Here is a 26,326-nt window from a genome sequence, read left to right as displayed (position 1 = left end):
GTTTGTGACAAACTTTTGCCGGCCATTTTTTTAGTTATTTATATTTCTTTCCCTCTTGTCATGTCAATTGATTCTGTCATTTTAGTTGGAGGCGCTGGTTTTCTTGGACTGCACCTGATCGAGCAGTTCTGGCGTTTAGATAACTGCCCGAAGATCAGCGTGTTTGACGTTCGCCCATTGCCGGAGAAAATCTCGTCGTATTTCTCGTTTGACCCGGCCCAGATCGACGTGTTTGTGGGCGACCTCACTTCCGAAAAGGACGTGAAAGATGCCATCGAAAAGTTTAGACCAGACGTCATTGTCCATTCGGCTTCTCCAATGCACGGACTGGCCCAGGAAATATACGAAAAAGTCAACGTCCAGGGAACAGCCAATCTGATCAAATGTTCCAGAGAAATGAAAATTCAGTCTCTTGTGTACACCTCGTCCGCTGGTGTGATTTTCAACGGCCAGGATATCTACAACGCAGACGAAAGATGGCCGATCCCGGAAATCCCAATGGACGGCTACAACGAAACAAAGGCTACGGCCGAGAAAATGGTGATGGAAGCAAATTCTCCAAAGGATAACTTTTACACAGTCAGTTTGAGACCCGCAGGGATCTTCGGTCCGGGAGACCGTCAATTGGTGCCTGGTCTGAGACAGGTGCTTAAAAATGGCCAGTCCAAGTTCCAGGTCGGAGATAACAATAACCTATTTGACTGGACATATGCCGGTAACGTTGCTGATGCACACGTTTTCGCAGCACAGAAACTTCAGGAAGCCAAGTCGCGCGAACTAATTGGCGGAGAAACCTTTTTCATCACCAACGACTCGCCAACGTACTTCTGGACTCTGGCCAGAACCGTTTGGAAAGCCGACGGCCACATTGACAAGAGAAACATTGTTCTGAGTCGGTCTGTGGCCATTGCCATCGGATACGTGTCGGAGAAAGTGTGTGCTCTGATCGGAAAGGAAGCGGGACTCACGCCGTTCAGAGTCAAGGTTGCCTGTGCAAACAGATACCACAACATCTCTAAGGCCAAAGAGCTTCTTGGGTACAAGCCTCGGGTGTCCATTGCGGACGGAATCAAGTACACGCTCGACTGGATGGACGAGGCCAAGGCCTAATTGCTTCAATGATCTCTGCACAGGATGCACTCGTTATTCACGCCGAGATTGTTTAGACATTTGGTGTGGTAGCCGTGGCGACACTGGAACACCACGATCTGCAGTTCAGGCGACGTTGGCACCGTTCCCGATATTTTGTATGTCTGCCAGACGTCGTAGATCTGGGACCCGATCTTGGGACCCCAGATCGGCTTGCCGCAGACCTCGCACTCTAGGTTGGCGAGCGACCATCCGCCTGCTCTTTTCGCGTCCAGGACATGGAGTTCCTGGAAGATATCGTGATTGACGAGTTTGAGAACGATCTCATAGATCAGCTTTTCATGCGAGTATGCCTGGAAGATTTCGCTGAGCACGGGCCGCACCTCTTCGAGCGTGGTGAGTTTCGCCGAAGACCGGCTCAGAAAAGTGTTGAAGATGCGGAAAAACGACTCGGAGTAGTCGCGCTTGATGTTGATCAAGCTCGTGAAGGCGTCCTGAACTAGTCGTTTGTAAATATCCAATAAAGGACCTTCTTCTGTTACGAAAAAGCTCACCGACGTCTCGAGCAACCGCAGATAAAGCTTTTCGTCCTGTTGGAGCTCTGTAGATCTGGTCGGGTCTGTCTCCTTGATCACTTTGAAGCCGAGATGGAGGTATTTCCACAGGTCCTGGGAATTGTCTCCGGGTTGCAACCGCTGGGCCGTCGAAACGAGACCCTGAACAACAACGTCGACGGCGTCTTCGATCTGGCCGCGTTGTCGGTGGATCTCCACGATGGTCTCTATTTCTCCGTTCTGTTGCAAAAAGCGCATCATCTTCTCATCAACGGTGCTCTCCAGAACGAACGGTTTCAATTTATCGTGATCAAACTCAAAAAGACACTCGGCATACTCCAATTCCATTGCCGGCGTCGTGGCCACCTCCTCTTGCGTCCTGAGCTCAAACAGCGTGCGCAAGTACTCGTATTTTTTGCGGCTGTCTTCCAGCTCCAACACGTGACTGTTGAGTTCCGGACAGTGTCTGGAGAACGTGACTGCAATGGAGCATGGTTCCACGCAAAACTCGGCAAAATGCGCCGCCAGAAACTGCTCAATGTCGTGCTTCTCGCCCGGGTTGCTACCAACGAGTCGGAAACACCGTTCCACGATATCTGCAGCGTCTGTGCGACTATCCTGCTCGCACCACAGCTCCAGAAGCTTGAGCGCACGGTGCTCGGAGTTGTAGATGCTCACGAGCGCGTTGTAGAACCCAACAGACTCCAGAAGCGGCACTATCGAGTTATTTGGCCGGTACACAGAAAGCAGACTCTGCAGACTCAACTCGCACTCGTCCTTGAGTTCGTCGTTCGGGTACGCACACAGATCTCTGATAACCTTCTCGAGAGTTGAATTCGATAGCCGGATAAATTGCAGGTACTTTGGATAGTTCCTAGCTATGAAAATGGACAAGTATGTCTTCTCCAGCTGCGAAAACTCATTTTCTCCGAAAATCCCCATCAGCACATCGACAACATACTGCCGGTTCACCTTGAGCTCGTAAGTGTCGAAATTGCTCGAAAACCCAAACACCTCATCGTCGTTCAAATAAATATCTTCGAAAATCTCGTTCATCACCCTGAAAAACCGCGCCCCGTCCTGTTTCAGCAGCAGCACGAGATACGGGAATGCAGGCTCATCGTCGACCTGGTCGTCCGACACTATGTGCAATTTTGCAGACCCTTTGGGCCACGAAACAGCCGCCCCGTTGAAAAGAACGTAGTATAGGTTCTTCTTAGCAGTCTCCAGCTGTTTGTAGTATATTGGCTTTTCTGTTGGGTACTGACGTCCTGTCAATGTGTACGAGATGTATGGATAAATGTACTCGTAGTACTGTGCGGAACTGTTGGTCTTAATTGCGCGAATAGCGTCAAACATTGGCGAAATGTAGTCTTCCATCATGGTGTTCCAAATGAACACCAGACAGTCGTTCAGATGATGCTCACGACACAGGGTGATAGTAAGATCGAGATCCAATTGCGTGAGATCCAGTAAACAAATCAGATCCTCCAGAACCTCGCCCCGTTCATCAGAAATGTACCGTGCCACCATTTTGCGTAGCACAGCAGGAGGCAGGATCACGATCTCCTCTCTAAAGATGAACCGTTCCAGAACATTGAAAAACACTCCTTCGAGTCCCTGTGAGCTGTATTTGTCGTAGAGCTGGTCGTAAATGAGCGGGTCGGTCTTTAAGCTTGCACAAACTTTAAATGCCGTGTTGAGAAATAATGCGAGAGTGTCGTTGCGTTTCGCCTGGTCTAATGCCAACACCGTCTGATCTGTGAAGATGTAGCTCGAGGACACATCCAGGATCTCCAAAATGTGCTGTTTCATTTGTCTGTGGCGCTCATCAGCGTCTTCTGGTAGGCCGATCAGAATTAAGTCGCAATTCCCCTCGTATTGCGCACATGCGGTCTCCAATGCCTGTATGTACTGTCCCGACTGCAACAGTCCAAACAGCTCGTCAGCCCAGTTCCGTGGAGCGCCAAAGAACACCTGGTACTTGCCCAAAACGAACAGCTTGCTGCGGTAGACGGTGGCAGCTGCTGCGAAATCCCGCCTGGCGTGCTCGAGTTTCCGGTACTTGATGTGCTTGGACATGACGTCCTGCTCGTTCAGGATCGATAGCGTTTCGCGCGAAAAGCAGATCAACCGCTGCGACGCGGTCAGGACGATAAGTACTTTGGAGTTCAGCCAGTGCACCGCCACAATGTGTTCTTGGCACAGGTGTCGCCGCTTGTTCTCGTACCGCAGCAGAATGGATTCGGCGTGGTGTTCGTTTGTGATGCCGTCAGCAACAACGTCCACGAGCGTCAGCACGTTGGCCCACGAGTACGCTAAAACAGGGCCCGCTGTCTCCGTTGCCGGGTACCATGCTATACACCCGGTTGTGGCGGTGCTGGAAGCCATCTTTGGTCGGCCAACTCTGAAATGGTCCTGGACGGCCGAGTTGGTGGACAAGACGGTAATCCCACTGCTGTTCATCACCGCCATCACGTCCATCGTGTCTGTTGGGTACGGGAGCGGGCCAATGGGCAATTGTGCTGTGCTGAGGATATTCGAGACAAGTGTTCTGGACTTGGTTGCAAACCCAAGAAACACCCGGCTAGCTTGGTGGTAAACCAAGTTCCCGTCGTCTGTGAGGCTGAGCAAAGCCGAGTGGCGCTTGCCAACAAAGGAAACCGAGGAAATGGGGCTGTCTTGGGAGTCGAACGAAAATACCGGGGATTGATGGTTTGCGAGCGTGTAAACGTGCACTTGGCCGTTTGAATGACCCGATGCAAGCGACTCAGAGTCGAGCGAAAACGCCAACGCCGTGACCGAGTGGCCGGGGCTGATCACAGCCTCCAGGTCCTGCTGGTAATCAAACACGAAAATGTGTCCTCTGGCAGTTCCAAGCGCCAGATACTTGGCACAGGAACCAATGCACACGGGCAAGCCGTACTTGTCGATTTGTTGTGGCGATTCGAGCAGTCTGGCTGTTATTTTCTTGAGGGTGACAAATTGGATAGGGTCTGTATTTCCGGGCAGTTTGACATTATCGGCAGAGGAAACCCAGTCGGAGGACTCTTCACAAGCCAATTTGTGGCCGTGCCGACCAGCTACTCGCGACTCGAGCCGCAAGTCCAGATTGAACGCCATTGATTTGTCCAAGAGTAACTATAAATGATATTTATTTAGGTTCACCGCCTCCTGCGCCACTTACACTAAAAGGACAAAAATCATTAAAATCTCCAAATCACACAAGACATGTCGCTTGATCCCTGGAAGGCCACAATTTCCGCCGTGCTGTCCTCGGATACGAACTGGACCAAAGTTCTGGCGGCTAAGAAGGCGCTGGAGGCTGTTGCAGACTCCAATCCGTTCGCGCAGCTGTGTTTGGCGTGCACATCCAACGACCATTTCCAGTTGTCGCAGTTTGTGAGCTCTGCTGGGCCAGAAAAACTCAAACAGTTGAACCAGCTCGACGGAAATGGACTCAGTCCGTTGATCTACTCTGTTTGTTTTAACTCGCTGGAATGTGTTTCCGTGCTGGTTTCGTTGGTGGACGTTAACGAGTGCGATTCCCTGCTCCAATGGACTCCGGTGATGTGGGCCACTTATTTGGAAAACGTATCGATAGTGGAGCTGTTATTGGCTAACGATGCTGATCCGTATCTCCGCAGCAAACGGTCGAACCAGAACGCTTTGGACCTGGCCAAATTGGACTCCGAAGTGTACCAGTTCTACAAAACACATAACTATTTGGACCAAACAAAGACACAGCCCGACGAAGACACTTTCTACAAGAAAGACCCGCTGCTTCCTACGGACGACCAGTTCGAGACGCGGCTGAAAGCTCTGACCGTCGAGTCGGACGAAAAACCCGCTTCTGCAGAGCTGTACAAGGGAACCAAGTTTGTGGACGACGACGACGACATTGTCGACGCTAACGACTCGTTTTACACAGACAGCTTTGATTTCGGCCATTTGTTGCCGCGCCAGTTCGTGAAGGTCAGCGACGACAGCATTTCGGCCACCATAGACTACATTTTCTCTCTCAGCTCCAAATACCAGCACCGGGCCATCTATCCCGCAGCCGTGGTGTTCCAGTCGGTGCGGTACATCAGCGGGAAGCTCGAGAGTATGGAACTTGCAGAATCGTTTGTGGACCTGTTTCTGACCCGGGTCCGAAGCGTCACCAACACCAAAAGCGGAGTGGTCCAGCTTGTTTCTGGGTCCGGAACAGACATAGTTCTGTTGGGGTACTGGATCTCATGTTTGAACCATTTACAATACTTTTTCTCCAGAGATACAGCATGTCCGTTTTTCTCCAAGAGCTCGAAAACGGTGCAGGATCTCATTTTGACGCTCCAGAGCCTGATTTTCCAGCTGGCGTTCGCTATGGACGCCAAACTCGAGCCGCTTCTGGAACCGTGTGTTCTGGACTACTCCAGCGTCCCTGACCTCGACACTGTTTATAAGGCTCAATGGCGGATGTTCAAGCATAAAGTTGCATTAAAGTCCACATACGACGAGATCTTGGAGATGCTGTATCCTCCGTCGCTGGCAGACCAGATGAAACCGTCGCCGTTGAAGATCATCCAGACTCTCGGTGCTTTGGTTTACGTTCTGGAGCTCCATCACGTGAACGACATTTTAAAACAACAGTGCTTCTCTGCGGTGTTCTACTGGTTTGGAGCTTCTGTATTTAACAGAGTGCTTGCAAACAAAAAATACAGCACCAGAGTCAAGGCGTTGCAAATAAGACTTAATTTGTCGTATATCCAGGACTGGCTACGAACCAACAATCTGATTCCGTTCCGTCCAGAATCGCTCGATTTCAAAGACGATAGTTATCCAGAAAGCATTGTTGGCCAGCAAACCAAGTTCAACAACGTTGCACGGTTCCACAACCATCCACAGGACCCAATGGACGGAACTTTCTACTACAATCCGCTGTACAAAATTGGCCAGTACCATCTGATGCCGTTGATCGAGCTGTTGGAATGGCTACAAGTGATGAGCGGACTCACAGCAGACGATCTTGGAACCTTGAAAGAAGTGATGAACAGATTTGACGTGCTAAATTCCGAACAATTGCTTCATGTCATTAAGGTTTATAGATACGAGATCACAGAGCAGAAGTTCCCCAAGACGCTCAAGAACCATCTGAAACAGAGCTCTACTCCGTGTCGACAGAAAGTGTTCTACACGGGCTCCGAAAAGCTGTTTTTGAACCCGGCACAGGTCTTCCCTGTTGTTCTGTGTCGAAAAGCAGAGCTGTTGCACCAGTACGGGTCGGACCAGAAGAAAATCAAGCTTTACCAACCAAACCTGCCGATTGAGATCATCGACGATCTCGAAGACATCTATGATAAGTACACCGACCACGAGGAGCAGGCACTCGAGTCGTCGCAGCAGGAAGCGCACGGAACAGACCTGTTCAAAGAATTGGCTGTTCCGACGTCCATAGCATACAAAACGTGGGAGTCGGAGGACGACAATCCGTGGAAATGAGCTCAAATAGCACCGGCAATGATCCGACGACAGTGCGCCTTGAGTTTAGGGTAGCCGAGCTCGACGTCCTCGATGTTCATGAGCGCATAAACGTATGCGGCCAATTTGAAGTCCAGCACCCCTGGCTTTTCGAAAAACACCTCGTCCTCGAGCAGGTCCTCGAGCCATGCAAGCAGCTGTTTTCCCTCGCTGGCGCATCTGTCCGACTCCTGTTGCGCGGCCTGGACAGAGTGCTTGAGCGAGACCTGGAACGTGCTGGTAGCATGAGCCGCGATGGCCGGGTTGCGCAGGTGAAAGTTGTTGCGCGTGACAAAACACTCCATAGAGCGGCTGAACAGCTCACCTGCGGGACAGTAGACGCTGATCGCGGACGTCTGCAGCACGCGCAGGGTGAAGTAGTCGTACAGCCGCGTGTCGACTAATTGAATATACATGAGTTCTTTTGGGTTTGTGACGGCCGATAGGTTGAACTTCTCGATTGTAGCGGCGGAACGCACTTTGCGCATGAGACGGCGAGCCTTCTTGTCGTCCTCGTCTTCGATAAGGACCGGCAAATGGCCGTCTGTCGAGCTATGGAAGCTGAGCACAGAAACGCAGTTTCCGGCCGATTCTCCGTCCAACAGCGGCAATTTGTACCCGTTTTTGTAGGCGAGCAAGATCATGCAGTAGAAACACACCGGGTCGAGCGAGGCAGCGACGCGGTTGTCGAACGACAGCGACACAACGTTGTACACTCCAAGATTGAACGAGTCGGCTGTTTGCGGGCTGTTCCGAAACGAAAAGCGAGACGCCGGCAGCGGCACGTCCGCCGACTGCGACGGATACACCACGAGTGGGAACTGGCTCACAAACTGCTTGAAGGGCTTCACAACGCTCATTTCTCGGGACTTACTGTATTTGGAGAAAAAAGCTCGAAAAAATCACCGCTCTTGCAAAGAAAAGGAGCACAGCCCTGAAATTTCTTATCAGCACGAGCATGTTTATCAGAGCACAACGAACGGGAGTTTGGCGTGGAGTTCGGCGATTTTATTCGCAAAAGACGTATTCTGGCGGCAACCGCGCTGTGAGAAGCGGTCTGGCCTTTCTGGGGACCGGATTGGCCGCCTCATACGCTACTTACGAGTACTTGAGAAAGTATCCACCACCGGACGTATTCCCCAAGGGGGCCACCACCGCGCTGCAGGATCTGTCCCGGTCACCTGTGTATGTGAGTGGGGGTGATCTAGAGGTGGCGGTCGGGGAAATTGGCCGGCTGCTACGGCCAGACCAAACTTCTTCCTCGGACGGTGAAAGAAGCGTCCATTCGGACAACTCATCGAATTTCCACAAGCCGTCCGAGCACGAGCGGCCCGACCTTGTTGTGTTCCCGGAGTCTGTGGACGAGGTGGTTGCCGTGGTGAAAATCTGCTCCAAATACAAGATCCCCATGATTCCGTACTCTGGCGGAACCTCGATCGAGGGCCATTTCATCCCAACTAGGCGTGGGGTGTGCATCGACGTCAGCCGCATGAGCAAGGTGGTGGAACTGCACGAGGACGACCTGGACGTGGTGGTGGAGCCCGGGATCGGGTGGCAGGAGCTGAACGCGTACCTGGACCCGCACGGGCTGATGTTTGGTCCCGACCCGGGGCCTGGGGCGTGCATTGGCGGGATGGTGGCTACCAACTGCTCAGGTACGCGCGCCACACGGTACGGGACCATGAAGGACAACGTGATTGGGCTGAAGGTGGTGCTTTCTGACGGGACGGTGATCAAAACCAAGAACCGGCCGCGCAAGTCGAGTGCCGGCTACAACCTCACGGGGCTGTTTGTGGGCAGCGAGGGCACTTTGGGCATCATTGTCGAGGCCACTTTGAAAGTGGCGGTGCAGCCGGAGAATGAGGTGGTTGCCATGGTGAACTTCAACACATTGTCGGAGGCAGCACGCACGGTGACGGAGATTTTCCGCCGCGGACTGCCCTTGAACGCGGTGGAACTCATGGACGACCGTCAGATGCGGTGTTTCTCCGAAATGGGCACCGGCGACGGCAGAAAGTGGTCGGACAAGAACCTGCTGCTTTTCAAGCTGGGTGGCTCGAAAAACACCATGAAGGACCAGATCAACACGGTCAAGCAGATCTGCAAGCAGAACGGCGGCTTTAACATGGAGATCGCCACCAAAGATGCCGACAAGGACGATATCTGGCAGGCGCGCAAGACGCAGCTGTGGACGTCGATCGACTGGGCAAGACGTCTGATCCCCAACGCTCAGGCATGGCCCACAGATGTGGCTGTGCCGATCTCGAAGCTGCCCGCGGTGATCGAGCAGACTGTACACGATATCGAGTCGAACGGGCTGCTGACCACCGTGGTGGGCCATGTTGGAGACGGCAACATCCACGCGCTCGTGATCTTTCCGCCTGAGAAGCGGGAAGTTGCCGAGAAGGTGGTGCACAACATGGTGGCTCGGGCAATTGCCAACGAGGGAACGGTTTCGGGCGAGCACGGCGTGGGCATTGGCAAGCGCGAGTTCTTGGAGCAGGAGCTTGGACTCGACGCCGTCAACACCATGAGACGGCTCAAGCTGGCATTGGACCCAGATCTGCTGTTCAACCCGGACAAGATTTTCAAAGTGGACCCGAACGAGGCTGCCCGACACTAAATAGACGCGGCATAAACGCGAACGGGTTAACAACCGTTGATTTTGCTGACTTAGCTCAGTTGGGAGAGCGTCAGACTGAAGATCTGGAGGTCCTGAGTTCGATCCTCAGAGTCAGCAAAGTTTTTTTTTTATATATCAAGCACTATTTACATCACTCGGTTTCTCGTACACTCTGAGCAGTTCCAGCACCCGCGGGTCGCCCACAAACGGCTGTGTCCACTCGGTGCCCTTTTCGCGGGACTCTTTCACAAATCGCTTGGGCCAGTCGTTCTCCTCGTCCTGCAGGAGTCCCAGATCGGATTCTGTGAACGGACGGGAGTTTTTGGTGATCAATCCCCACAGCTGCTCGTTGTACTCGACCAGTTGGTGTCTTTTCGTGTAGAAGCGGTACAGACGCTCGGGCTGCTTGGTGAATCCGGCCACATTGTAGTTTTGCAAGGGTAGCACGGGCTGTGTAAAGAAAAACGGCACTCCGTTTGCATCTCTGAGGTTATTTATGTCCAGTTCCGGGGCCAGAGGCAGTGACGAGTACAGCTTGGTGTCAACGTACGAGTCGATCACTGGAGGCGCTTCCTTCTTTGGCTCGGTGTCTTCTGCCGACTGGTTTTCCTCAGGGAACGCCTCTTTCTTTTCCTGCTCTGGTTTTTCAGGCTTTTCGAGCGGACCAAGTAATCCTTCGTGCACGCCGTTAATGTACTCCTTGTAGGCACCTCTGCCAATGGTGATGATTCCGCCGGCCTGTTCGGGAGGCACGTTGGCGTCCTCAAACACGAGCGGCTGCGGCTTGATGCATTTGGAGATGCCCAAAACGTCGGACGGCTGGTACAGCTCTTTTAACGGCTTAGTTTCTTCTGGGTCTTCTGAGGCCCCATTAGCGGCCGAGGGCTGCTCTGGTTTGGCCACGGCGGCCCGTCTGAGCTGACGGATCTCCTCGGCCACCGCATGACGGATGTCTCCCTGACGTTCTGCCGTGTAGATGTCAAAGTCAATCGATGCTGAATTAAGAATAGGTTTGCAGAACCGACGCAAATACTTCAATCCCTCGCTCAAAAAGTCGTTGGGTGGCGGTGCAACGTAGATCCGCAGCTTTCGTGGCAGCTCGTTTGGCTGGAACGGCCGTTCTCCGAGATATTTGGCCTTTTCCATGTACTGCGTCCGTAAAACAGACTGCTGGTACTTATCGTAGGCGACGCCTCCACCAACGGCAGAAACCACGGTCCAGAAGATCATCCAGTTGCGCGAAGGTAGCTTGAGCCGTCTGATGCCCAGCATCTGTAAAGCCGGGTTTTCGATGGCCATGGTGAATATACAGTGTCTAATTAAATTTTTCCGAATTTTTTCATACTTTAAGTTAAATCGTTACTATTCGTTACCTTTCAACGCCCGCATCACAGCAGGTCGTCTCATCATGTGTTTGGTCCATTTGTAAACTTCAGGGAATTCCGCCTTGAGGTCGATTCCAATGCGGTCGACAACGTAGTTCCATGTGACGAAACAGAGATCGGCAATGGTGACGCGATCCCCGACCAGCCAGACGGGGTAGTCAAAGTATCTGCTCTGGGACAGCGGGGTGAGGCCTGCCGAGTAGGACGCGGCATTTTCTGCGTCAAGTTCCATGATCAGGGCCTCTCTGCGTTCGGCAAGTGCCATTTCCAACACTCCGTAGACTCGACGCACCTCGTCCGAGTATCTGTCGATGGCCGAGGCCACGTTTGTGGAATGGAAGTACTTGAAATGCAACGCCTGTCCGATCATCGGGGAATGGCCCGAGGTCTGGAAGAATAACCAACTCAAAATGTGGCTCTGTTCGATCAGATTATCGCTCCAGATGGAACACGAGCCTTCCTCCTTCAGTTTCTTTTCCACCAAATACAAGATGATGGCCCCGCTTTCCCAAATAGATACCTGTTGGTCCTGGTTGGTGTGGTCTATGAGCGCAGGAACCCGCCCGTTGGGGTTGATGGCAAGGAACTCCGGTGTGCGCTGCTCGCCCTTGTTGAAGTCGAGCAGAATCGTGCTGTAGTTGAGCTCCAACTCGGACAAAATAATGGCGATCTTGAACCCGTTCGGCGCAGACCTGTGGCTCACCAAGGTATATCCTTCGTTTGGAGCCCCCTGCGAGAAAAACTCCTTCAGTCTCGAAACAGACTCCGAGTCGAGCGTCTGATTTGTCTGTGACTCGTACTCATTCTGGATGCTTGTATGGTTGATCGGCTGGTTGATACGGACGTTTCTGAGCCCAGCAGAAAGGTTGGATATAGTATTGTTCATTAAGTTTTTTTTTTTCTTGTTTAGCCACGATATATAGTAATAATACAAGGGTAAACCCACCTTTTTTTGCAGAAAGCAATAATATCATATAAACTACACAGACATTGTCTCTAATTATACTTGTGGAAACGGAATGTCCTAATTGTAACCCTGGTTACCGTTGAAACCCATATAGTAGTTGCTTTGGTCCGGGTTGAGATAGTTGTTGCCCATCTGGGGCATGTGGTATGGAGGTTGCCCCGCTTGCGAAGGGTCTGGCTGGGGCTGGCCCTGTGGAGGAGGAGGAAGAGGTTGTTGGGTTGGCTGGGGCTGCATCTGGGGGTGCAGGTGCTGGGCAGCAGGATGGGGCTGTCCAGGATGCGAGTCTGCAACTCCGCCTTGGTCGTCCTCCTCGTCGTTGGCAGGCTCCTCCGGGGCGTTCAAACACGCCTGAATCAGGTTCTTTCCCTCGGGCTTGGTCACCAGCGGCTGCAACTTGGGAGTCGTGAAGGTGTAAACAAGTCCCGTTTCGGAAACAACAAGAAGTAACACCTGGGTGCCGGTCAAAACAGAAAGTTCGTACGCCTTCTTCATAATACCGGCCTTCCGCTTGGAGAAAGTGATGTGTCTTCTGGACTTCTCCTGGATAAAGCGGATCTCGATCTTTCTGCGTTCTCTCTTGTTTGGCTTGGTGTCTTCATCGTCTTCGTCGTCCAACTCTGGGTTTTGTGGCTGCAAGTTGAGGTCGGGCTGCTCCGAAGCCTGGGACTCCTGCTTAAGATTGGCCAGTTCAGACACTGAGGGTTAGTTTGCAAATATGTGGACATACTTTTAACTTATCGATTGATTATCCGTAAGAGGAAGAGCTTTCTCACAATTACTAAAAGGAGAAGTGTGTTTATAGGTTTATGAAAGAAGAAAAACCACCAAACTCGGAAAAGATGATGTGTAAAGTTCAAATTTTGGCCATCCACCTATTGTTTCCCTATTTGGCAAACCACATCCGTACACCGACAAACTGCCGACTCTTCCCCAATGACGATACCGAAAAGTCTAATGAGACTCCGAACCGAGCCCATAGAGAGCTGGTAAGTCGACGAGTCTCGAAACCACCACGATTCTTTCTACAATTACATTCGGGAGCTGACCGTTCAACAATTGCCTGCTGAATGCGACCTGTTGGGTCGCACGGCCACCACCGTCTACCGAGCACCGACTAGCGGGATGTTGTAAATATTCGACTGCACTGATCATTATTAGGTCTATCAATTAAACACACATGACAGCCATGCTTTAGCACTTATACGACACACCATAGCTTATTTCTTGTACTTCTTAACCAAGAAGAGGATGAAAACGGTCACAGCTGAAAAGTTAGTAAAAACAAGCGGGATTTCGATCACTTACCAATGACGAAGAGCAAGCAGAAAACAAGGATAACACCGGCTGGTAGCATCTCAATTAATTATTGGTATCTGGTTGGCAATTAGGTAGCAACTTGTAGAAGAAGAGCTAGAAGATTAATTGGAAAACAAACTTTTTCCTAGACGAGTTTCCGTTTCGGTATATATATTATGCACCTTGAGCACAATTTTGCTGCTTACCAGAAACTTACAGTGTGCGATTGTTTTCCTTTCCGGGGGGTCCGGAATTTTCAGATAGGCCGGTTACAGCAGAACAAAGGGCGGGCTTGGGAGGTGGGATGGCGGGCGGTGTGCCCTAAGAAGCTGGTTTGCACAGCTGGCAAGCTGGTTGGCCAATGTCGATTCTTGGGAGATGGCGGTTTCCGGTGCTTCCATTTTAGGGTGACATCAATACCGAAAAGATTAGTGCTGCCTCCCAGTTTCCGGCATATCCGTGCACTTATCCATAGCTCCCCGGTTTCCAAGACCTTACGTTTCCGGTCTTTTCTATTATTTAGAATTATCTTGCTGAGGCAATTTTTTTTCCGGTTCCCACCGTTCCCGAGACATAATAAACATTGCACCGGCTCATGTTCGCCGACTGGTGGGTGGTGTACCTGAAAATGCCAAGAATGAAAACAAAAAAAAACCGGTCCAATGAGGTGCGGTCTAATTTGGGCGACGCGTCGATCCCTCGCATCTTCGTCCTTGTGCTGCTGAAATAAACGCATCTCTACACCATGAAATTCCATCCGATGTTTTCGCCAGGCTCGCTTGTGCTCACAAAGATCAAAGGGTTCCCCGAGTGGCCCTCGCGGGTTATTGACTACGAGCAGTTGCCCGAGAAGATTCAGAAGATACGTCCGGCCTCGGCGGCCGGCAGAAGGCGTCGGCGCGGCGACTCCGACACGCGGTCCGTGTGTGTCAAGTTCTACGGGGACGACGAGTACTTCTGGTGTTCTGAGAAGGATTTAAAGCCGCTGGACGACGACGCGGTGACCAGCTATCTTGTCAAGAAGGGCGAATTGCCCGATGTGGACGGCAACTTCCGTGTTAAGCGCGCGTCAAAAGTGAGCAGTCTGACCAACGCGTATCTGTGTGCCAACAACAAGGACGTCTCTGCAGAGGACTTTGCGCTGTACGGCAGCTACGGCAAGGTTGGGGAGGACGACGAGGACTACGAGGAGGACGAGGACGAGTACGAAGAGGAGGAGGACGACGAGGAGGAAGAAGAAGACGAAGATGAAGAAGGCGAAGAGAGCGACGACGAGAGCGACGAGGAGGAGGCCAGTTACGGCAAGTCTGGTCGCAAACGGTCGAACGGGACGGCGCAGTCGCGGAAAAGACGCAAAGTTGATGAAAGCGACGACGAGAGCGACGACGAGTCAGGAGATAGTGACTGGGGGCTGGATTCCGGCGTTGAGGACGCCGGACTGGATATCGAGCCGGTCAAGGCGCACGATCTGGTGGAGGACGTGAAGAAAAGCACCAAGTTCCTAAGCGATATCCGTGTGCAGATCCAAAAAGTGGCTTTTCCTGCAGACGGCGAGGTTGACTACTCGTCTGCCAACAAGCAGCTGGAGCCGGCCGTGAACAAGCTGGCGGGCCAGAAGACCGTTTCGCGGGCTGTGCTGAAGTCCACCAACATCGCCAAGGTGCTTGTTCTGATTCTCAAGAAACCGGAGTTCGCCAAGCTTAAGGTGGCCCGGAAAATAGCCACCATATTGAAGAACTGGCTGGACCTCAAGGTTGCGCCGGACGAGCACTGGGCAGACGACTACGAGAGCGAGCCGGAGGAAGAACAGGAGCCAGAGGAACACAAACAGGAATCCGTCCCGCCAGAGGTCAAGCCCGAACCCGTGAACGGGTCCTGAACGAAAACATTTTCCAGGCTGTGTACAATAATTAATCTGTAATAATCTCTCATTATCTAGATAAAGCCTGTTGTTGATTATTTATTTTGTTTGTTTTGCGATGACGACCCCGAAATCGCCCTTATTGACCGACGCGTCGACGTCGTTGCCTGGATACGTTGCTGACGAGATCGGCGAGGAGCTGGAGCCCGGATACGGCTCGATTGCCCAGGAACAGAGCTCGGCCGAGACCAACGACGACGAGTTCCTTGTTCCCCCAAGACAGATGTACGTGATTCTCGGGTGCATTTTCTCGCTCACGTTTCTGGCGTCTCTGGACACCACCATCTTGTCCACGATCATGACGGAGATTGCGTCCGATTTGAACGCGATTCCTTATCTTTCGTGGATTGCAACGTCTTATCTGCTTGCCTCGTCAATCGTCCAGCCGTTGGGCAAGTTGTCGGACATTTTTGGCCGCAGACCAATGATTCTGGGCTGTATCACTATCTTCACGATCGGATGCTTGCAATGTGCCACGGCCACCACAGCCTGGTCGTTTGTCATTGGCCGGTTCTTGTCTGGTTTCGCTTCTGGTCTCAACACTTTGGGAAGCATCACCATGAGTGACCTGGTTCCGTTGCGCAAAAGAGGAGTCTACCAGGGTCTTGCCAACCTGTGCTACGGAACAGGCTCGGCGTTCGGAACCCTGGGCGGCCAGCTCGCCAAAAAGTACGGCTGGAGATTCGTGTTCTGGATCCAGGTGCCTGTTGGCGTGAGCTGTTTCTTCTTGTGTCTGTTCAACCTCAAACTGCCTAGCGTGTCCACCACGACGCTCACCTGGAAACAGAAGCTCAAGAGAGTCGATGTGCTGGGAATCCTGAGTCTGGCGTTCACCTTGTTCGTTTTCGTGGTGGTCACCTCATTCGAATGGCCGTCCATGAGTCTGCTGATCGCAGGCTGTGTGGTTTTGTTTGTGTCTCTGGGACTGTTTATTTACATCGAGAACACGGCCATTGACCCCATCGTGCCGCCAGAACTGCTGAAAAACCGCTCCATCTTGGGCTCCTCGCTCGCCAACTGGTTTGGAACAATGTACCTGTGCTGCGTCACGTTCTACTATCCGGCCTATCTGACCACTGTCTACGGGTTCGACACAGGCCAGGTCGGCAACCGTCTGGTCCCGGCCATCGTGGTGTCCTCTTTCGCCTCCATCGGGTCTGGCTACTATATGAAGGTGACTGGAAAATATCGCAACTTTTCCATTGTCGTGGCTCTTCTAGGGCTGATTAGTATTTTGGTGCTGGTGCTCACCACCCGTCCCAAACCCGTGGCCACTCTGCTACCCGACGTTCTGTTGATGATCATGCCGATCGTGCCGTACTGCTCGTACGTGTCGATGCTGACCACCACGCTGTTGTCGCTGATAGCTTCTGTTCCGCAGGAACACCAATCTGCCGTCACTTCTGTGCAATACGCTTTCCGTTCCACAGGCTCCACTCTGGGCACGTCGCTGGCGTCGCTGCTATTCCAGTGGAATCTCGGACACTTCCTGAAAACCAGATTGTTCCAACACGCCCCGGAAAACGTCTCCAAAGAAGAGACTCTCTACATCATCGATAAGGCTCTCCACAGTGCCACCTACATCCACAGTGCTCCCGAATGGGCCGTTGCAACGCTCGTCAACGGCTACAATGTTGGTTGCTGGTCCACTTTCCTGTACGCCCTGGTGGCCAGTCTATTTGGGTTCCTGTCCATTCTCGCTGTTCGCGAATATAAATTACACTCCACGGTTAGCCGGAAATAGCCACTAGCCGAGCCTTATAGAAATAAATAATTAATTTTTTTAATATTATTCGGACTTAACGTCTTGTTCTTCTCCATAATGCAAACGACGCTACGAGTGGAGGGAATGACCTGTTCGGCGTGTACGTCGGCCGTGGAGGCCAGTCTGCGTGAGTTGGACGGCGTGGACGACGTGAAGGTGGCCCTGTTGACGGAACAAGCCCTCGTGACCCATTCGCCCACCGTCTCGGCAGACGCATTGGCTGATGCCGTGGACTCGGCTGGGTTTGGGGCCACCATAGAACAGTCCGGTGCGGCCGACGGTGCTGCCGGATCGACCGAGACATCCATTTTGACCATCGGGGGCATGACTTGTAGCTCCTGTGTGGGCGCCGTGACAGACGCAATCAGGGCAGTGCATGGGGTCCAGGACGTGCAGGTGTCGTTGCTCACGGAACAGGCAGTTGTGAAACACACGGGGTCAGCACAGAAACTGTGCGAGGCGGTCGAAGACTGTGGGTTCGAGGCCACTCTTGTGGAAACCAAAAATGGCCAAACAGCTCCGGATTTGGAGTCGGTGGTCCTTAAGGTGTTTGGAATGACCTGTGCCAACTGTTCGGCCTCGATAGAACAAACAGTCTCTGCATTGGACGGTGTGGTAAGCTGTCAGGTGGCTTTGGCCACCGAAGAGGCCCATATAACCTACGACAATAGCAGAACGGGCATCCGTAAGATTATGGAAACCATCGAGGATTGCGGGTTCGACGCTCTGCTCAACTCAAAACTAGACACTGCCTCACAGCTGGATCTGCTGCTCAAAGTCAAGGACATTGCGTACTGGCGTCAGATCTTTGTGCGAATGATCATATTCGGGGCCCCCATTTTCTTCAGACACCATATCTGGCCAATCGTGGCCCTCATATTTAATATCCACTGGAAGAAAGTCGCCCTGTTCCACGGGGTGTTTCTCGAGTCCATCTTGGAGCTAGCGTTGGCAACCTACATCCAGTTCTGGCTCGCCCACCGGTTCTACGTCAACTCGTTCAAAGCCATCAAACACAAAAACGGAACAATGGACCTGCTGATCTGTGTTTCAACAACAGTCATCTACATCTATTCAGCACTTTCGATTCTCATCTCGATGTACCACAGCTCAGAAAACCCGCCTCATGTTTTGTTCGACACGTCCGCCATGCTTTTCGTCTTTGTGAGTCTTGGAAAATGGATAGAGTCCAAGGCCAAAGGAAACACTTCCACTGCGCTGTCCAAGCTTCTTTCGCTCACGCCGCCAAACTGTCTGATCTTGGAAGACCCAACAGACTTTGGCTCGTCGCAGCGGGAGATCGTCATTGATCTGCTCCAGAAAAACGACACAGTGGTGTTACCACCAGGATCCAAGATCCCAGCGGACGGCGAGTGCGTTTTCGGGTCTTCTGAGGTGGACGAGTCGCTTCTCACAGGAGAATCGTTGCCCGTGGTGAAGAAACCGGGCTCCAAGCTGTTTGGAGGCTCCATCAATGTTGCCTCACCGATTTACATGCGTGTGGACGTTTTGGGAGAACAAACACAGCTTTCCAAGATCGTCAAGCTTGTCAAGGACGCCCAGATCACCAAGGCTCCGGTACAGAAGTTTGCCGACGTGATAGCCGGCAAGTTTGTGGTTACCATCCTTGTGCTGTCGGTGGCCACTCTTGGTTTCTGGTCGATGTACGTCTACTGCCACTCAGCAGACAACGTGCCATCATTTTTCGTCGACAAGGACACCGGCCGGGTCATTTTCTCGCGCATCTTGCAGGTGGCCATTTCCGTGGTCGTGGTGGCCTGTCCCTGTGCGCTCGGATTGGCTGCCCCCACTGCCGTGATGGTTGGAACCGGTGTTGGTGCTACCAACGGGATTTTGATCAAGGGAGCCGACATTCTGGAAAAGGCCAACGGGATCGACTGCGTGGTGTTTGACAAAACGGGGACCATCACTTCTGGTCGCATGCGTGTGGTGAGCCACCATTTTCTTGGAGATTTAGAAGCTTCCTCTCTATGGAGCATTATCCATGCCGTGGAGGCAACGAGTGAGCATCCTGTTGGTAAGGCTCTGGCCGCAGGAGCTCTCCCACTGGCTAAAGAACAGGCTGTCGAGATCGTCAGTGTGAGCACTGCGGTCGGGTTCGGCGTCGAGGCCCAGATCAAGCTGGACGGGTCTATTTTCAGCGTTGCCATTGGAAACAAGCAGCTCATCGACAGAAGCAAGGTGGACAACGCCAAAGACTTTGAGGACTCGTGCAAACGCACACAGACGCACGAGATCTCGCAGTTCTCGCACATTCTGATCAACGACCGCTACGTTGGGTACGTGGAGCTGGCAGACTCGCTGAAAACGGACGCTGCCAGCACTATCGGCGCGCTGCTCGATGCGGGCTACACGGTGTCGATGGTGACGGGAGACAACGCCAATACGGCGCGCACGGTGTCGCGTGCGGTGGGGATTCCGTTGAGCAACGTTTTCGCACAGGCCAGACCGGACGACAAGCTACGTGTCGTGGACCAGATGCAGCAGCGCGGCCTGAAGGTGGCGTTTGTAGGCGACGGCATCAACGACGCCCCGGCTCTGATCCAGGCCGACCTGGGCATTGCCATCGCATCAGGCACAGACATCGCGATCGAGGCCGCCGACGTGGTGATGCTCTCGTCTGCACAGCCCGAGGCCGCCGACGAGGTGCAGCTGAACGACTTTGGCCGCCAGGACGGCACCGCCGGCGTGTTTGGCGCGCTGGACATCTCGCAGAAGACCTTCCGCAGCATTAAGACCAACTTTGTGCTGGCCGTGGTGTACAACCTGGTGATGCTACCAATCGCGATGGGATTTTTGATCATCCCGTTCAATATCACAATGAACCCGATGTTTGCGTCGGCCGCCATGGCGTGCTCGTCTGTCAGCGTGGTACTCAACTCTCTGCGGCTGAAGGACTGGAAAATGCCCGTGCTCACGTCGCCCGTGCTCTCCGAGGAAAGCCTTGACTGGGCCGACGACAGTGTGCTGACCGCGATGGATGCTACCAAGATGGAGATTAATAGGTCGGCCACCAGAACGTGGGGGTTCAGGTGGGGGAGGTGGGCCGACCGGTTCAGAAACCCGTACCACCGGGTGCAAGGTAATGTTTAATTTGATATACGTCAACATATTCCGTCTATTTTTCGAGGAACGCCTCTGCGTGGGCGTTGTACCGCAGGCCCGACACGGTGATCTTCGCGAGCTGCTCGTTCAGCGTAGCAAACTCGCCGTCGGTCAGTTTCACCAGGGTGTTGTTCTCGTGGTTGCGTTCGGGCGTGGACGAGGACGGGATCGGAATCACCCGTGCGTACTTCTCAGGGAACTCGCTGTGTTTGCGGACCCACGCCAGCGCGATCTGGGCGGGCGTGCACTTCTTCTGTGCGGCCAGCTGCTCCACCAGCTTCACCATGCCCATGTTACGTGCGAGAGCCTCCTCCGAGGCAAACCGGTCCAAATGGTGCCGTATGTCGCCCGCTGGAATATCCTTCACAGACTTGATCTGGCCCGTTAGGTACCCGCGCCCGAGCGGCGAGTACGCCACGACCGGGATCCCTAGCTCGCGGCACGTATCCATCACGCCGTTGGTCAAAATGTCCCGCGTCCACAGCGAGAACTCCACCTCCACGCACGAGATGGGGTGCACTTTGGCAGCACGGCGAATTGTGTCCGCTCCAACCTCGCTAAGCGAGATCCCGCGGATCGTGCCGTCCTCCACGAACGGAATAATGCTCTTGACCACGTCCTCGACGGCATGCTTCGTGTCCATCCGCGCTGGCTCGAAAATGTCAAACTTTTTGCCGGGGAAATACGACGCAATGTTGCGGATCGACTTGGCAACGTTCTCCGGAGAATTGTCCGGAGGATTGGGTATGTCAATACAACCTTTCACGGAAATTACCATCTTGGACCTCGAGTCCGGGTACTCTTCAAAATACGCCTTCAAAAGCTCCAAATTCGCATGCTTGTCGTTTGGAAAATTGCCGTAAAACTCGCCGCTGTTGAATACCTCAATGCCCTCAGAAATGGCATTGTTGATCGTCGCAAACGCCTGCTCGCGCGGCACAGGCGTCGGCCGCCATGTCAGCGACATCAGCCCGTACCCTGTCTCGCCCTTCAGTAAAACACTCATGCTTATCTTTTGAAATAATCACTTGCTGGTTTTTCAGCAGTGCAAACGGCTTACGTAACCCGTTTTGGGTCGAGCTCGCCTAGCTTGTCAAACGGATTGTGTTCCGGGTGGCCAACGCTGGCTCCGCGCGGCGACGTCAGCGGCAGAACCACCGAGGCGGCTGTTGGCCCGATCGACGCAACAAGCGGCGTCGTCACCGGCAAAGGAGCAACGTGGTCGAGCCCAGACGTCTGGAGACTCTTGACACCCTGCTGCGGGAACTCTGCTGCGTCAGCCAGCGACGGCGAGCCCACCGTTCGCGTGTTGAGCTCCTGTGCGGCATGCGTGTTCTGGAAGTTGGCCACAGACGGAATCGACGACAATGGAGGCTGTTCTGTGGCATTTGTGACCGACTGTTTCAACACGCTCGTTTCCAAACGGATCGTCAACTCTTTGGTGGCTCTTGTCAAGTTCGACAGAGCTCCACGCACTTCGTTCAACGCCGGTATATCTTGCAAAGCACCTTTGGTAGCAGCCAGGAAACTGATGATGGACTTGAGGAAGAAATTGGTCTCCTCGTACAATTTCTTCTGCTGATCTTCGTCCAACCGGGGAGACGCACGAATACTATTCAGCACTCCCTTGATGCGTTTCGTCTGCTCCATGGAACTCATACACTGGGTGGTGAGTTCTTTCACCTTGCGAGCAAAGTTTGGCAGGTCCTGGTCGTCGGGAGGGGCGTTTTGCGTGTTCTGGGCGGTGGATATTGCGCTTTTCGCGAGAGCATCATTCAGGTGCGTGAAAACACCCTGTGCTGCTTGCGTGGTGAAGTTGATGATCTCGTACAACTTCTCATTGTCTGTTGAGTGCTCTACGCTGCTCACCAAACTTAAGTCCGAATCTTGACGAGAGAGCGACGAGACGCTCGTGTCGAGCTTGACTGGCGGCCGGTGGATCGAGGGCTGTCTGGCCGGAACAGGGATGGTCTGTGGATGCTGTGGGTTTGCCGGCGGAGCTCTATTGACTTTTGGTGGCTGCGACCGTAGTTTTGGAGTCACCAATGGAGCAGCAGATAATTGGATGGACCGGCCATTTCTAGCGTGTGTTTTAGGAGCAAAGCTAGGAACAAGAATCTTGCATGCACCCGTTAGTTCCACAACCAACGAGAACACAGAAAAGTAGGCCATTCGGATGGACTCTTCTGCCGTCGACGATATGAGCTGACTGGGGAAACTCAGATGTTCTGTCACTTTGCGCAAGTCTTTCAGAACTTCCAGCGTTTGTGCAACAAGTTGAACACGGAAACTGTCTTGGATGTATTCTCGGTCTCCCTCCTGCAGTCTTCGGCCGAGGAACTCAAACAGGTTTGAAAAGCTGTTGAACAGACTCGACGACGTGTTGACGGTGATCCCCAGATGCTTCAACACTGTCAGGAACTCCATGTAAACGTATCTTGTTTTGCGTGCCAGTTTCATCACGTCTGTTAAATCAAGGATCCCTGTACCCCCTGCGGCGTGCACCTCCTTGAGGGTGGACAGTTTCGGGTCGGCGCCGTTCGATTGCGAAACCAACGACGTTTTTCGCGGAGCCCCGGAATTCATCGAAGACACCGACGTGTTGTTCGAATGCGTGGGCGCTAAGGAGGACGTGGATGTGGTAGGAATGGCACTTTGACTAAGACTTCGTAGACCTCGGCCTGCTTGCAGCTTCGTATCGTCCACGGCCGTCTGTTTACCCTCGGGCCTCGAGCTGGCACCAGAACCAGCCGTCACCAAGCTCGTCGACGAGCTGCCTGCTCCAGGAGCGTTCATCTTGGAGCTGGGTGTCGAGGTGGAAGGCTGCTTGAACAGCCGCCCAAGCCGTTTCTCGGCGCGTGTCGACTTGAACTGAGACTCGCTGTTGCTTCGTGATCGCGTCAGCGACGATTCTTCCGAGAACATTGTATAATTCCAGGATCAATCAAACACAATTCGAATATCTTTTGTTTGTCTTGGGTTTTCCAGATTTAAAACTATACAAATAATAGGGGGACATCCTTGCACCACTAGCACAGACCTCACTTCTCCTCCTTGCGGACACCAGAAACGATGTCGTCGACCCTCAGAAGCATGCTTGCGGACTCGATGGCCGTCTTGGCGCTCTGCTGCTTGATGACCTCTGGTTCCCAAATGCCGTACTCGTTCATGTCCACGATCTTGCCGCTTTCGCCGTCAATACCCCAGGTGTGTTCTCCAATAGCGTGTTTGGCTCTGAGCTGCGACAACACCCTGATCGGGTTGCCTCCGCAGTTCTGCACCAGCGTTCTTGGAATCACCTCGAACGCGTCGGCCACAGCCTGGTACGGCCATTGTTGCACGCCCTCGATCTTCTTGGCTCTCTCGGCCAAACCAACACTGACAGCCATCTCGGTAGCACCTCCACCAGGGGCCAGCGACGGCTCGAAAAACACGTTTCTAGTCACCGCCATGGCGTCCTGCAGGTTTCTGTCGATCTCGTTCAAAACGTCCTTGGACGGTCCGCGCAACAGCACGGTACATGCTCCTGGGTCTTTACATTTCACCAGGAACGTGAAGTACTCGTCTCCAATCAGTTTCACCTCGAACAGACCGCACTTGGTGCCCACGTCCGACTCCTTCAGGTCCTCCACGCGGTTCACGATGGTGGCGCCTGTGGATCTGGAGATTCTGTTATTATCACTCTTTTTCACTCTTCTCAACACCGAGCAGCCTCCCTTGAGCAAGTAGTGCTGTGCAAGGTCTGAAACACCCTTTTCTGTGATCACCAGGTCCGGCTTCACGGCGAGAATCTGCTCGCACATCAGCTTGACCTGTTCCTCCTCGATCTGCAGCAATCTGGCCCAGTCCTCTTCCTTGGTGATCTCCACATTAGTTTGACTCTCGCCCTTCTTGTACTCCAACGGACAGTCCAGAAGCACCACACGAGGGTTCTCGATCAGTCTCTTCATTTTAGGATGCACAACGTCCTTGTTGAGCAACACACCGTCCAGAACCTCAGAGTCCTCGATCTCGCCACCAGGGATCTTCTCCACACGCACGTATCTCTTGATATCGATCTCCTTGTGCTCTCCGTCCTGAACAACCACGGTTTTCACAGCTGTGAGCGCCAATTGACACATCAACTGCGACCATTTCGCCACATACTTGGTACCAATGGCGGCACTGATCAGTTTCACCATGGCCTCTTCGTTTTCCAGGTCAACAGGAATACTCACCTCGTGAATAATCTCCAACGCGTCCTTCAACGCCTGTTTCAAAGCCTGGATAATCACAACAGGATGGATGTTCTTGTCTATGTAAGGAAACGTCTGTGCAAGAACCTCGCCCGCAAGGATAATCACCGACGTGGTTCCATCGCCAACCTCTTCGTCTTGCGTGCGACTGAGCTCGATCATCGACTTGGCGGCCGGGTGTGCCACGTCGATCTCCCGCAAAATCGCGTGTCCGTCGTTGGTCAACACAATGCCCCCCATCGGGTCCAGCAACATCTTGAGCATGGCCTTTGGTCCCAGACACGTTCTGATGATATCTGCCACGGCCTTTGCCGCGGTGATGTTCTGTATCTGTGCTTCGCGGCCCGTCTGTCTTTGGGCAGACGTGTTCATAAACACAACAGGAGCTTGCATGGTGATTTGGTCAAGCTTTTTTTCCACCATTTTTTTTCGTGTGTCGCTACTTGATATTCTGATTACATAAGCAGATCTAGTGTTACATGATGGCAAACAACCGGGGCTGGTAAGAGAACCTGGCGATCGAGTAGGTGACCGACGAGCATAGGAACACCACGCCCACAAAGATGCACAATTTGTTGAACCCCTTGGTGCCGGAGTCGTCGCCCTGGGGGATGAATATGCCCCCGATGATGGGGCCTACCAGCGCAGTCACGCTTGATGTTGGGAAGAACGTTCCCAGGTACGAGGGCAGGTCGTCCGAGAACAGCTGACCCACGAGAGCCGGACCCACGCTGACGAACATGCCCGATGCGATTCCCCACAGAACGCAGAACACCACCACGGCTGCGGTCGATTCCGCCTGCATCCACAGAGCAATTGGTAGCACGCCGCTTGCAACCATTGCGGGGATCACCACGTTGAAGCGGCCGATCCTATCACCGATATAGCCCGCAGAGACTCTTCCCAGGAGCGCAGAGGCGTTGATGATGGCCACATTGTAGTCTTTAACAGCCTGGTTGACGTTTGATCTTCGACAGAATAGATCCATGTAAAAAAGGCCGGGGAAGAGGCCGAAGACGCAAAGCGCAAACGAAATGTTGACCAATTGGAATCTCCAGTTGAGGAGCACGCGGAAGTTGATTCTGAGGATGTTTTGCCCCGGTTTTCTCTTTGGTGGCTTTAAGCGAGGTTTAAGGAAAATAGCCGAGAATACCACCATAGGCACGTACAGAAACCCGACGACTCTGTTTCCCCAGCCGAACCCGACGTTGTTAATGAGTCCACGGATTCCAATGGGCCAGTACACACCCGCAACGCTGGCCCCTGCGGTGATGATTCCGGATGCAGCAGCCTTACGCTTATCAAAGTACTGGAACACCACTGCAGAACATTGCACGTACATGAGGCCAGAGCCTAATCCATACATGACACCCTGTACCACGAATATCTGCCACGGTGCGTTGGTGATCGACAGAAACATGTACGAGAGACATGCAATGAACCCGCCAATGGCAACCATGGCTTGTGATCCAAGATAGTACATGCCGACGGTTGAGGGCAGTGCCCCGGCAAATGTCATGAATCCTTGCAACGAGCCAACCACAGAAATTGTATTGGAGCTGATGTCTGGGTATCGGGCCTCATAGTAGCTCTGGTAGACGCCGAACGAGTTGACCATGCCAAAAGACATAGCCATGACGGTAGCACCAGCGCTGCAGGCCATCCAGCCGGCCCAGCCGCCCTCTGGGGCACAAGAATCGGGTTTGTTATCGTCCTTCTCCTCTATCGATTCGTGCAATTCCATATCCGAGTCCATTACAGTGCAACATACAGCTAAATAGTCTATGTTTTATAAAACATTAGTGTTAAACGTTATTTGACATAATGACTAAGCATGATAAGTAATATAAGAAATTCACCGATGTG

The 26,326-nt window shown here is 52.9% G+C and overlaps 28 protein-coding genes across 28 annotated transcripts; 12 read left to right on the top strand and 16 right to left on the bottom strand.

Annotated features, from left to right (window-relative positions):
- Positions 1-60: 60 nt before the first annotated feature.
- Positions 61-1,110, top strand: OGAPHI_005787 (uncharacterized protein; the record flags this gene model as incomplete). The annotated part of the gene is made up of 1 exon (XM_046207005.1): positions 61-1,110. The coding sequence occupies one exon, from the start codon at positions 61-63 to the stop codon at positions 1,108-1,110; it is 1,050 nt and encodes a 349-aa protein (XP_046059624.1).
- Positions 1,111-1,115: 5 nt separating this feature from the next.
- OGAPHI_005785 (uncharacterized protein) lies at positions 1,116-4,766 on the bottom strand (the record flags this gene model as incomplete). Its single annotated transcript, XM_046207003.1, has 1 exon — positions 1,116-4,766. The coding sequence occupies one exon, from the start codon at positions 4,764-4,766 to the stop codon at positions 1,116-1,118; it is 3,651 nt and encodes a 1,216-aa protein (XP_046059622.1).
- On the top strand, positions 3,883-4,245 carry OGAPHI_005786 (uncharacterized protein; the record flags this gene model as incomplete). Its single annotated transcript, XM_046207004.1, has 1 exon — positions 3,883-4,245. One exon carries the CDS (start codon positions 3,883-3,885, stop codon positions 4,243-4,245), a length of 363 nt encoding a protein of 120 aa, XP_046059623.1.
- On the top strand, positions 4,501-4,794 carry OGAPHI_005784 (uncharacterized protein; the record flags this gene model as incomplete). Its single annotated transcript, XM_046207002.1, has 1 exon — positions 4,501-4,794. The coding sequence occupies one exon, from the start codon at positions 4,501-4,503 to the stop codon at positions 4,792-4,794; it is 294 nt and encodes a 97-aa protein (XP_046059621.1).
- Positions 4,795-4,874: 80 nt separating this feature from the next.
- OGAPHI_005782 (uncharacterized protein) lies at positions 4,875-7,124 on the top strand (the record flags this gene model as incomplete). Its single annotated transcript, XM_046207000.1, has 1 exon — positions 4,875-7,124. One exon carries the CDS (start codon positions 4,875-4,877, stop codon positions 7,122-7,124), a length of 2,250 nt encoding a protein of 749 aa, XP_046059619.1.
- OGAPHI_005783 (uncharacterized protein) lies at positions 5,693-6,208 on the bottom strand (the record flags this gene model as incomplete). The annotated part of the gene is made up of 2 exons (XM_046207001.1): positions 5,693-6,047; positions 6,138-6,208. The coding sequence occupies 2 exons, from the start codon at positions 6,206-6,208 to the stop codon at positions 5,693-5,695; spliced, it is 426 nt and encodes a 141-aa protein (XP_046059620.1).
- A 2-nt stretch (positions 7,125-7,126) lies between the features above and the next one.
- On the bottom strand, positions 7,127-8,002 carry OGAPHI_005781 (uncharacterized protein; the record flags this gene model as incomplete). The annotated part of the gene is made up of 1 exon (XM_046206999.1): positions 7,127-8,002. One exon carries the CDS (start codon positions 8,000-8,002, stop codon positions 7,127-7,129), a length of 876 nt encoding a protein of 291 aa, XP_046059618.1.
- Positions 8,003-8,100: 98 nt separating this feature from the next.
- OGAPHI_005779 (uncharacterized protein) lies at positions 8,101-9,765 on the top strand (the record flags this gene model as incomplete). Its single annotated transcript, XM_046206997.1, has 1 exon — positions 8,101-9,765. The coding sequence occupies one exon, from the start codon at positions 8,101-8,103 to the stop codon at positions 9,763-9,765; it is 1,665 nt and encodes a 554-aa protein (XP_046059616.1).
- Positions 8,241-9,104, bottom strand: OGAPHI_005780 (uncharacterized protein; the record flags this gene model as incomplete). Its single annotated transcript, XM_046206998.1, has 2 exons — positions 8,241-8,703; positions 8,917-9,104. 2 exons carry the CDS (start codon positions 9,102-9,104, stop codon positions 8,241-8,243), a joined length of 651 nt encoding a protein of 216 aa, XP_046059617.1.
- Positions 9,766-9,900: 135 nt separating the features above from the next.
- On the bottom strand, positions 9,901-11,064 carry OGAPHI_005778 (uncharacterized protein; the record flags this gene model as incomplete). Its single annotated transcript, XM_046206996.1, has 1 exon — positions 9,901-11,064. The coding sequence occupies one exon, from the start codon at positions 11,062-11,064 to the stop codon at positions 9,901-9,903; it is 1,164 nt and encodes a 387-aa protein (XP_046059615.1).
- A 63-nt stretch (positions 11,065-11,127) lies between these two features.
- OGAPHI_005777 (uncharacterized protein) lies at positions 11,128-12,036 on the bottom strand (the record flags this gene model as incomplete). The annotated part of the gene is made up of 1 exon (XM_046206994.1): positions 11,128-12,036. One exon carries the CDS (start codon positions 12,034-12,036, stop codon positions 11,128-11,130), a length of 909 nt encoding a protein of 302 aa, XP_046059614.1.
- Positions 12,037-12,174: 138 nt separating this feature from the next.
- On the bottom strand, positions 12,175-13,269 carry OGAPHI_005775 (uncharacterized protein; the record flags this gene model as incomplete). Its single annotated transcript, XM_046206992.1, has 2 exons — positions 12,175-12,789; positions 13,150-13,269. 2 exons carry the CDS (start codon positions 13,267-13,269, stop codon positions 12,175-12,177), a joined length of 735 nt encoding a protein of 244 aa, XP_046059612.1.
- On the top strand, positions 12,264-12,524 carry OGAPHI_005776 (uncharacterized protein; the record flags this gene model as incomplete). Its single annotated transcript, XM_046206993.1, has 1 exon — positions 12,264-12,524. One exon carries the CDS (start codon positions 12,264-12,266, stop codon positions 12,522-12,524), a length of 261 nt encoding a protein of 86 aa, XP_046059613.1.
- Positions 13,270-14,158: 889 nt separating the features above from the next.
- On the top strand, positions 14,159-15,292 carry OGAPHI_005774 (uncharacterized protein; the record flags this gene model as incomplete). The annotated part of the gene is made up of 1 exon (XM_046206991.1): positions 14,159-15,292. One exon carries the CDS (start codon positions 14,159-14,161, stop codon positions 15,290-15,292), a length of 1,134 nt encoding a protein of 377 aa, XP_046059611.1.
- A 100-nt stretch (positions 15,293-15,392) lies between these two features.
- Positions 15,393-17,078, top strand: OGAPHI_005772 (uncharacterized protein; the record flags this gene model as incomplete). Its single annotated transcript, XM_046206989.1, has 1 exon — positions 15,393-17,078. The coding sequence occupies one exon, from the start codon at positions 15,393-15,395 to the stop codon at positions 17,076-17,078; it is 1,686 nt and encodes a 561-aa protein (XP_046059609.1).
- Positions 15,708-16,462, bottom strand: OGAPHI_005773 (uncharacterized protein; the record flags this gene model as incomplete). Its single annotated transcript, XM_046206990.1, has 2 exons — positions 15,708-16,086; positions 16,419-16,462. The coding sequence occupies 2 exons, from the start codon at positions 16,460-16,462 to the stop codon at positions 15,708-15,710; spliced, it is 423 nt and encodes a 140-aa protein (XP_046059610.1).
- On the bottom strand, positions 16,797-17,954 carry OGAPHI_005771 (uncharacterized protein; the record flags this gene model as incomplete). Its single annotated transcript, XM_046206988.1, has 3 exons — positions 16,797-17,009; positions 17,204-17,695; positions 17,895-17,954. 3 exons carry the CDS (start codon positions 17,952-17,954, stop codon positions 16,797-16,799), a joined length of 765 nt encoding a protein of 254 aa, XP_046059608.1.
- Positions 17,157-20,213, top strand: OGAPHI_005767 (uncharacterized protein; the record flags this gene model as incomplete). Its single annotated transcript, XM_046206983.1, has 1 exon — positions 17,157-20,213. The coding sequence occupies one exon, from the start codon at positions 17,157-17,159 to the stop codon at positions 20,211-20,213; it is 3,057 nt and encodes a 1,018-aa protein (XP_046059604.1).
- Positions 18,224-18,571, bottom strand: OGAPHI_005770 (uncharacterized protein; the record flags this gene model as incomplete). The annotated part of the gene is made up of 1 exon (XM_046206987.1): positions 18,224-18,571. One exon carries the CDS (start codon positions 18,569-18,571, stop codon positions 18,224-18,226), a length of 348 nt encoding a protein of 115 aa, XP_046059607.1.
- OGAPHI_005769 (uncharacterized protein) lies at positions 18,798-19,061 on the bottom strand (the record flags this gene model as incomplete). Its single annotated transcript, XM_046206986.1, has 1 exon — positions 18,798-19,061. The coding sequence occupies one exon, from the start codon at positions 19,059-19,061 to the stop codon at positions 18,798-18,800; it is 264 nt and encodes an 87-aa protein (XP_046059606.1).
- On the bottom strand, positions 19,469-19,969 carry OGAPHI_005768 (uncharacterized protein; the record flags this gene model as incomplete). Its single annotated transcript, XM_046206985.1, has 1 exon — positions 19,469-19,969. One exon carries the CDS (start codon positions 19,967-19,969, stop codon positions 19,469-19,471), a length of 501 nt encoding a protein of 166 aa, XP_046059605.1.
- A 25-nt stretch (positions 20,214-20,238) lies between the features above and the next one.
- Positions 20,239-21,231, bottom strand: OGAPHI_005766 (uncharacterized protein; the record flags this gene model as incomplete). The annotated part of the gene is made up of 1 exon (XM_046206982.1): positions 20,239-21,231. One exon carries the CDS (start codon positions 21,229-21,231, stop codon positions 20,239-20,241), a length of 993 nt encoding a protein of 330 aa, XP_046059603.1.
- On the top strand, positions 20,510-21,807 carry OGAPHI_005765 (uncharacterized protein; the record flags this gene model as incomplete). Its single annotated transcript, XM_046206981.1, has 2 exons — positions 20,510-21,021; positions 21,315-21,807. The coding sequence occupies 2 exons, from the start codon at positions 20,510-20,512 to the stop codon at positions 21,805-21,807; spliced, it is 1,005 nt and encodes a 334-aa protein (XP_046059602.1).
- Positions 21,282-23,150, bottom strand: OGAPHI_005764 (uncharacterized protein; the record flags this gene model as incomplete). The annotated part of the gene is made up of 1 exon (XM_046206980.1): positions 21,282-23,150. The coding sequence occupies one exon, from the start codon at positions 23,148-23,150 to the stop codon at positions 21,282-21,284; it is 1,869 nt and encodes a 622-aa protein (XP_046059601.1).
- Positions 23,151-23,266: 116 nt separating this feature from the next.
- OGAPHI_005762 (uncharacterized protein) lies at positions 23,267-24,883 on the bottom strand (the record flags this gene model as incomplete). The annotated part of the gene is made up of 1 exon (XM_046206978.1): positions 23,267-24,883. One exon carries the CDS (start codon positions 24,881-24,883, stop codon positions 23,267-23,269), a length of 1,617 nt encoding a protein of 538 aa, XP_046059599.1.
- OGAPHI_005763 (uncharacterized protein) lies at positions 23,298-23,954 on the top strand (the record flags this gene model as incomplete). The annotated part of the gene is made up of 1 exon (XM_046206979.1): positions 23,298-23,954. One exon carries the CDS (start codon positions 23,298-23,300, stop codon positions 23,952-23,954), a length of 657 nt encoding a protein of 218 aa, XP_046059600.1.
- Positions 24,884-24,935: 52 nt separating the features above from the next.
- Positions 24,936-26,216, bottom strand: OGAPHI_005760 (uncharacterized protein; the record flags this gene model as incomplete). The annotated part of the gene is made up of 1 exon (XM_046206976.1): positions 24,936-26,216. The coding sequence occupies one exon, from the start codon at positions 26,214-26,216 to the stop codon at positions 24,936-24,938; it is 1,281 nt and encodes a 426-aa protein (XP_046059597.1).
- Positions 25,495-25,938, top strand: OGAPHI_005761 (uncharacterized protein; the record flags this gene model as incomplete). Its single annotated transcript, XM_046206977.1, has 1 exon — positions 25,495-25,938. One exon carries the CDS (start codon positions 25,495-25,497, stop codon positions 25,936-25,938), a length of 444 nt encoding a protein of 147 aa, XP_046059598.1.
- Positions 26,217-26,326: the final 110 nt, after the last annotated feature.

This window comes from Ogataea philodendri, assembly GCF_020536065.1.
Source record: "Ogataea philodendri strain CBS6075 chromosome Unknown scaffold3, whole genome shotgun sequence".
NCBI lineage: Eukaryota > Fungi > Ascomycota > Pichiomycetes > Pichiales > Pichiaceae > Ogataea > Ogataea philodendri.
This window is presented reverse-complemented; position numbering and strand designations above follow the sequence as displayed.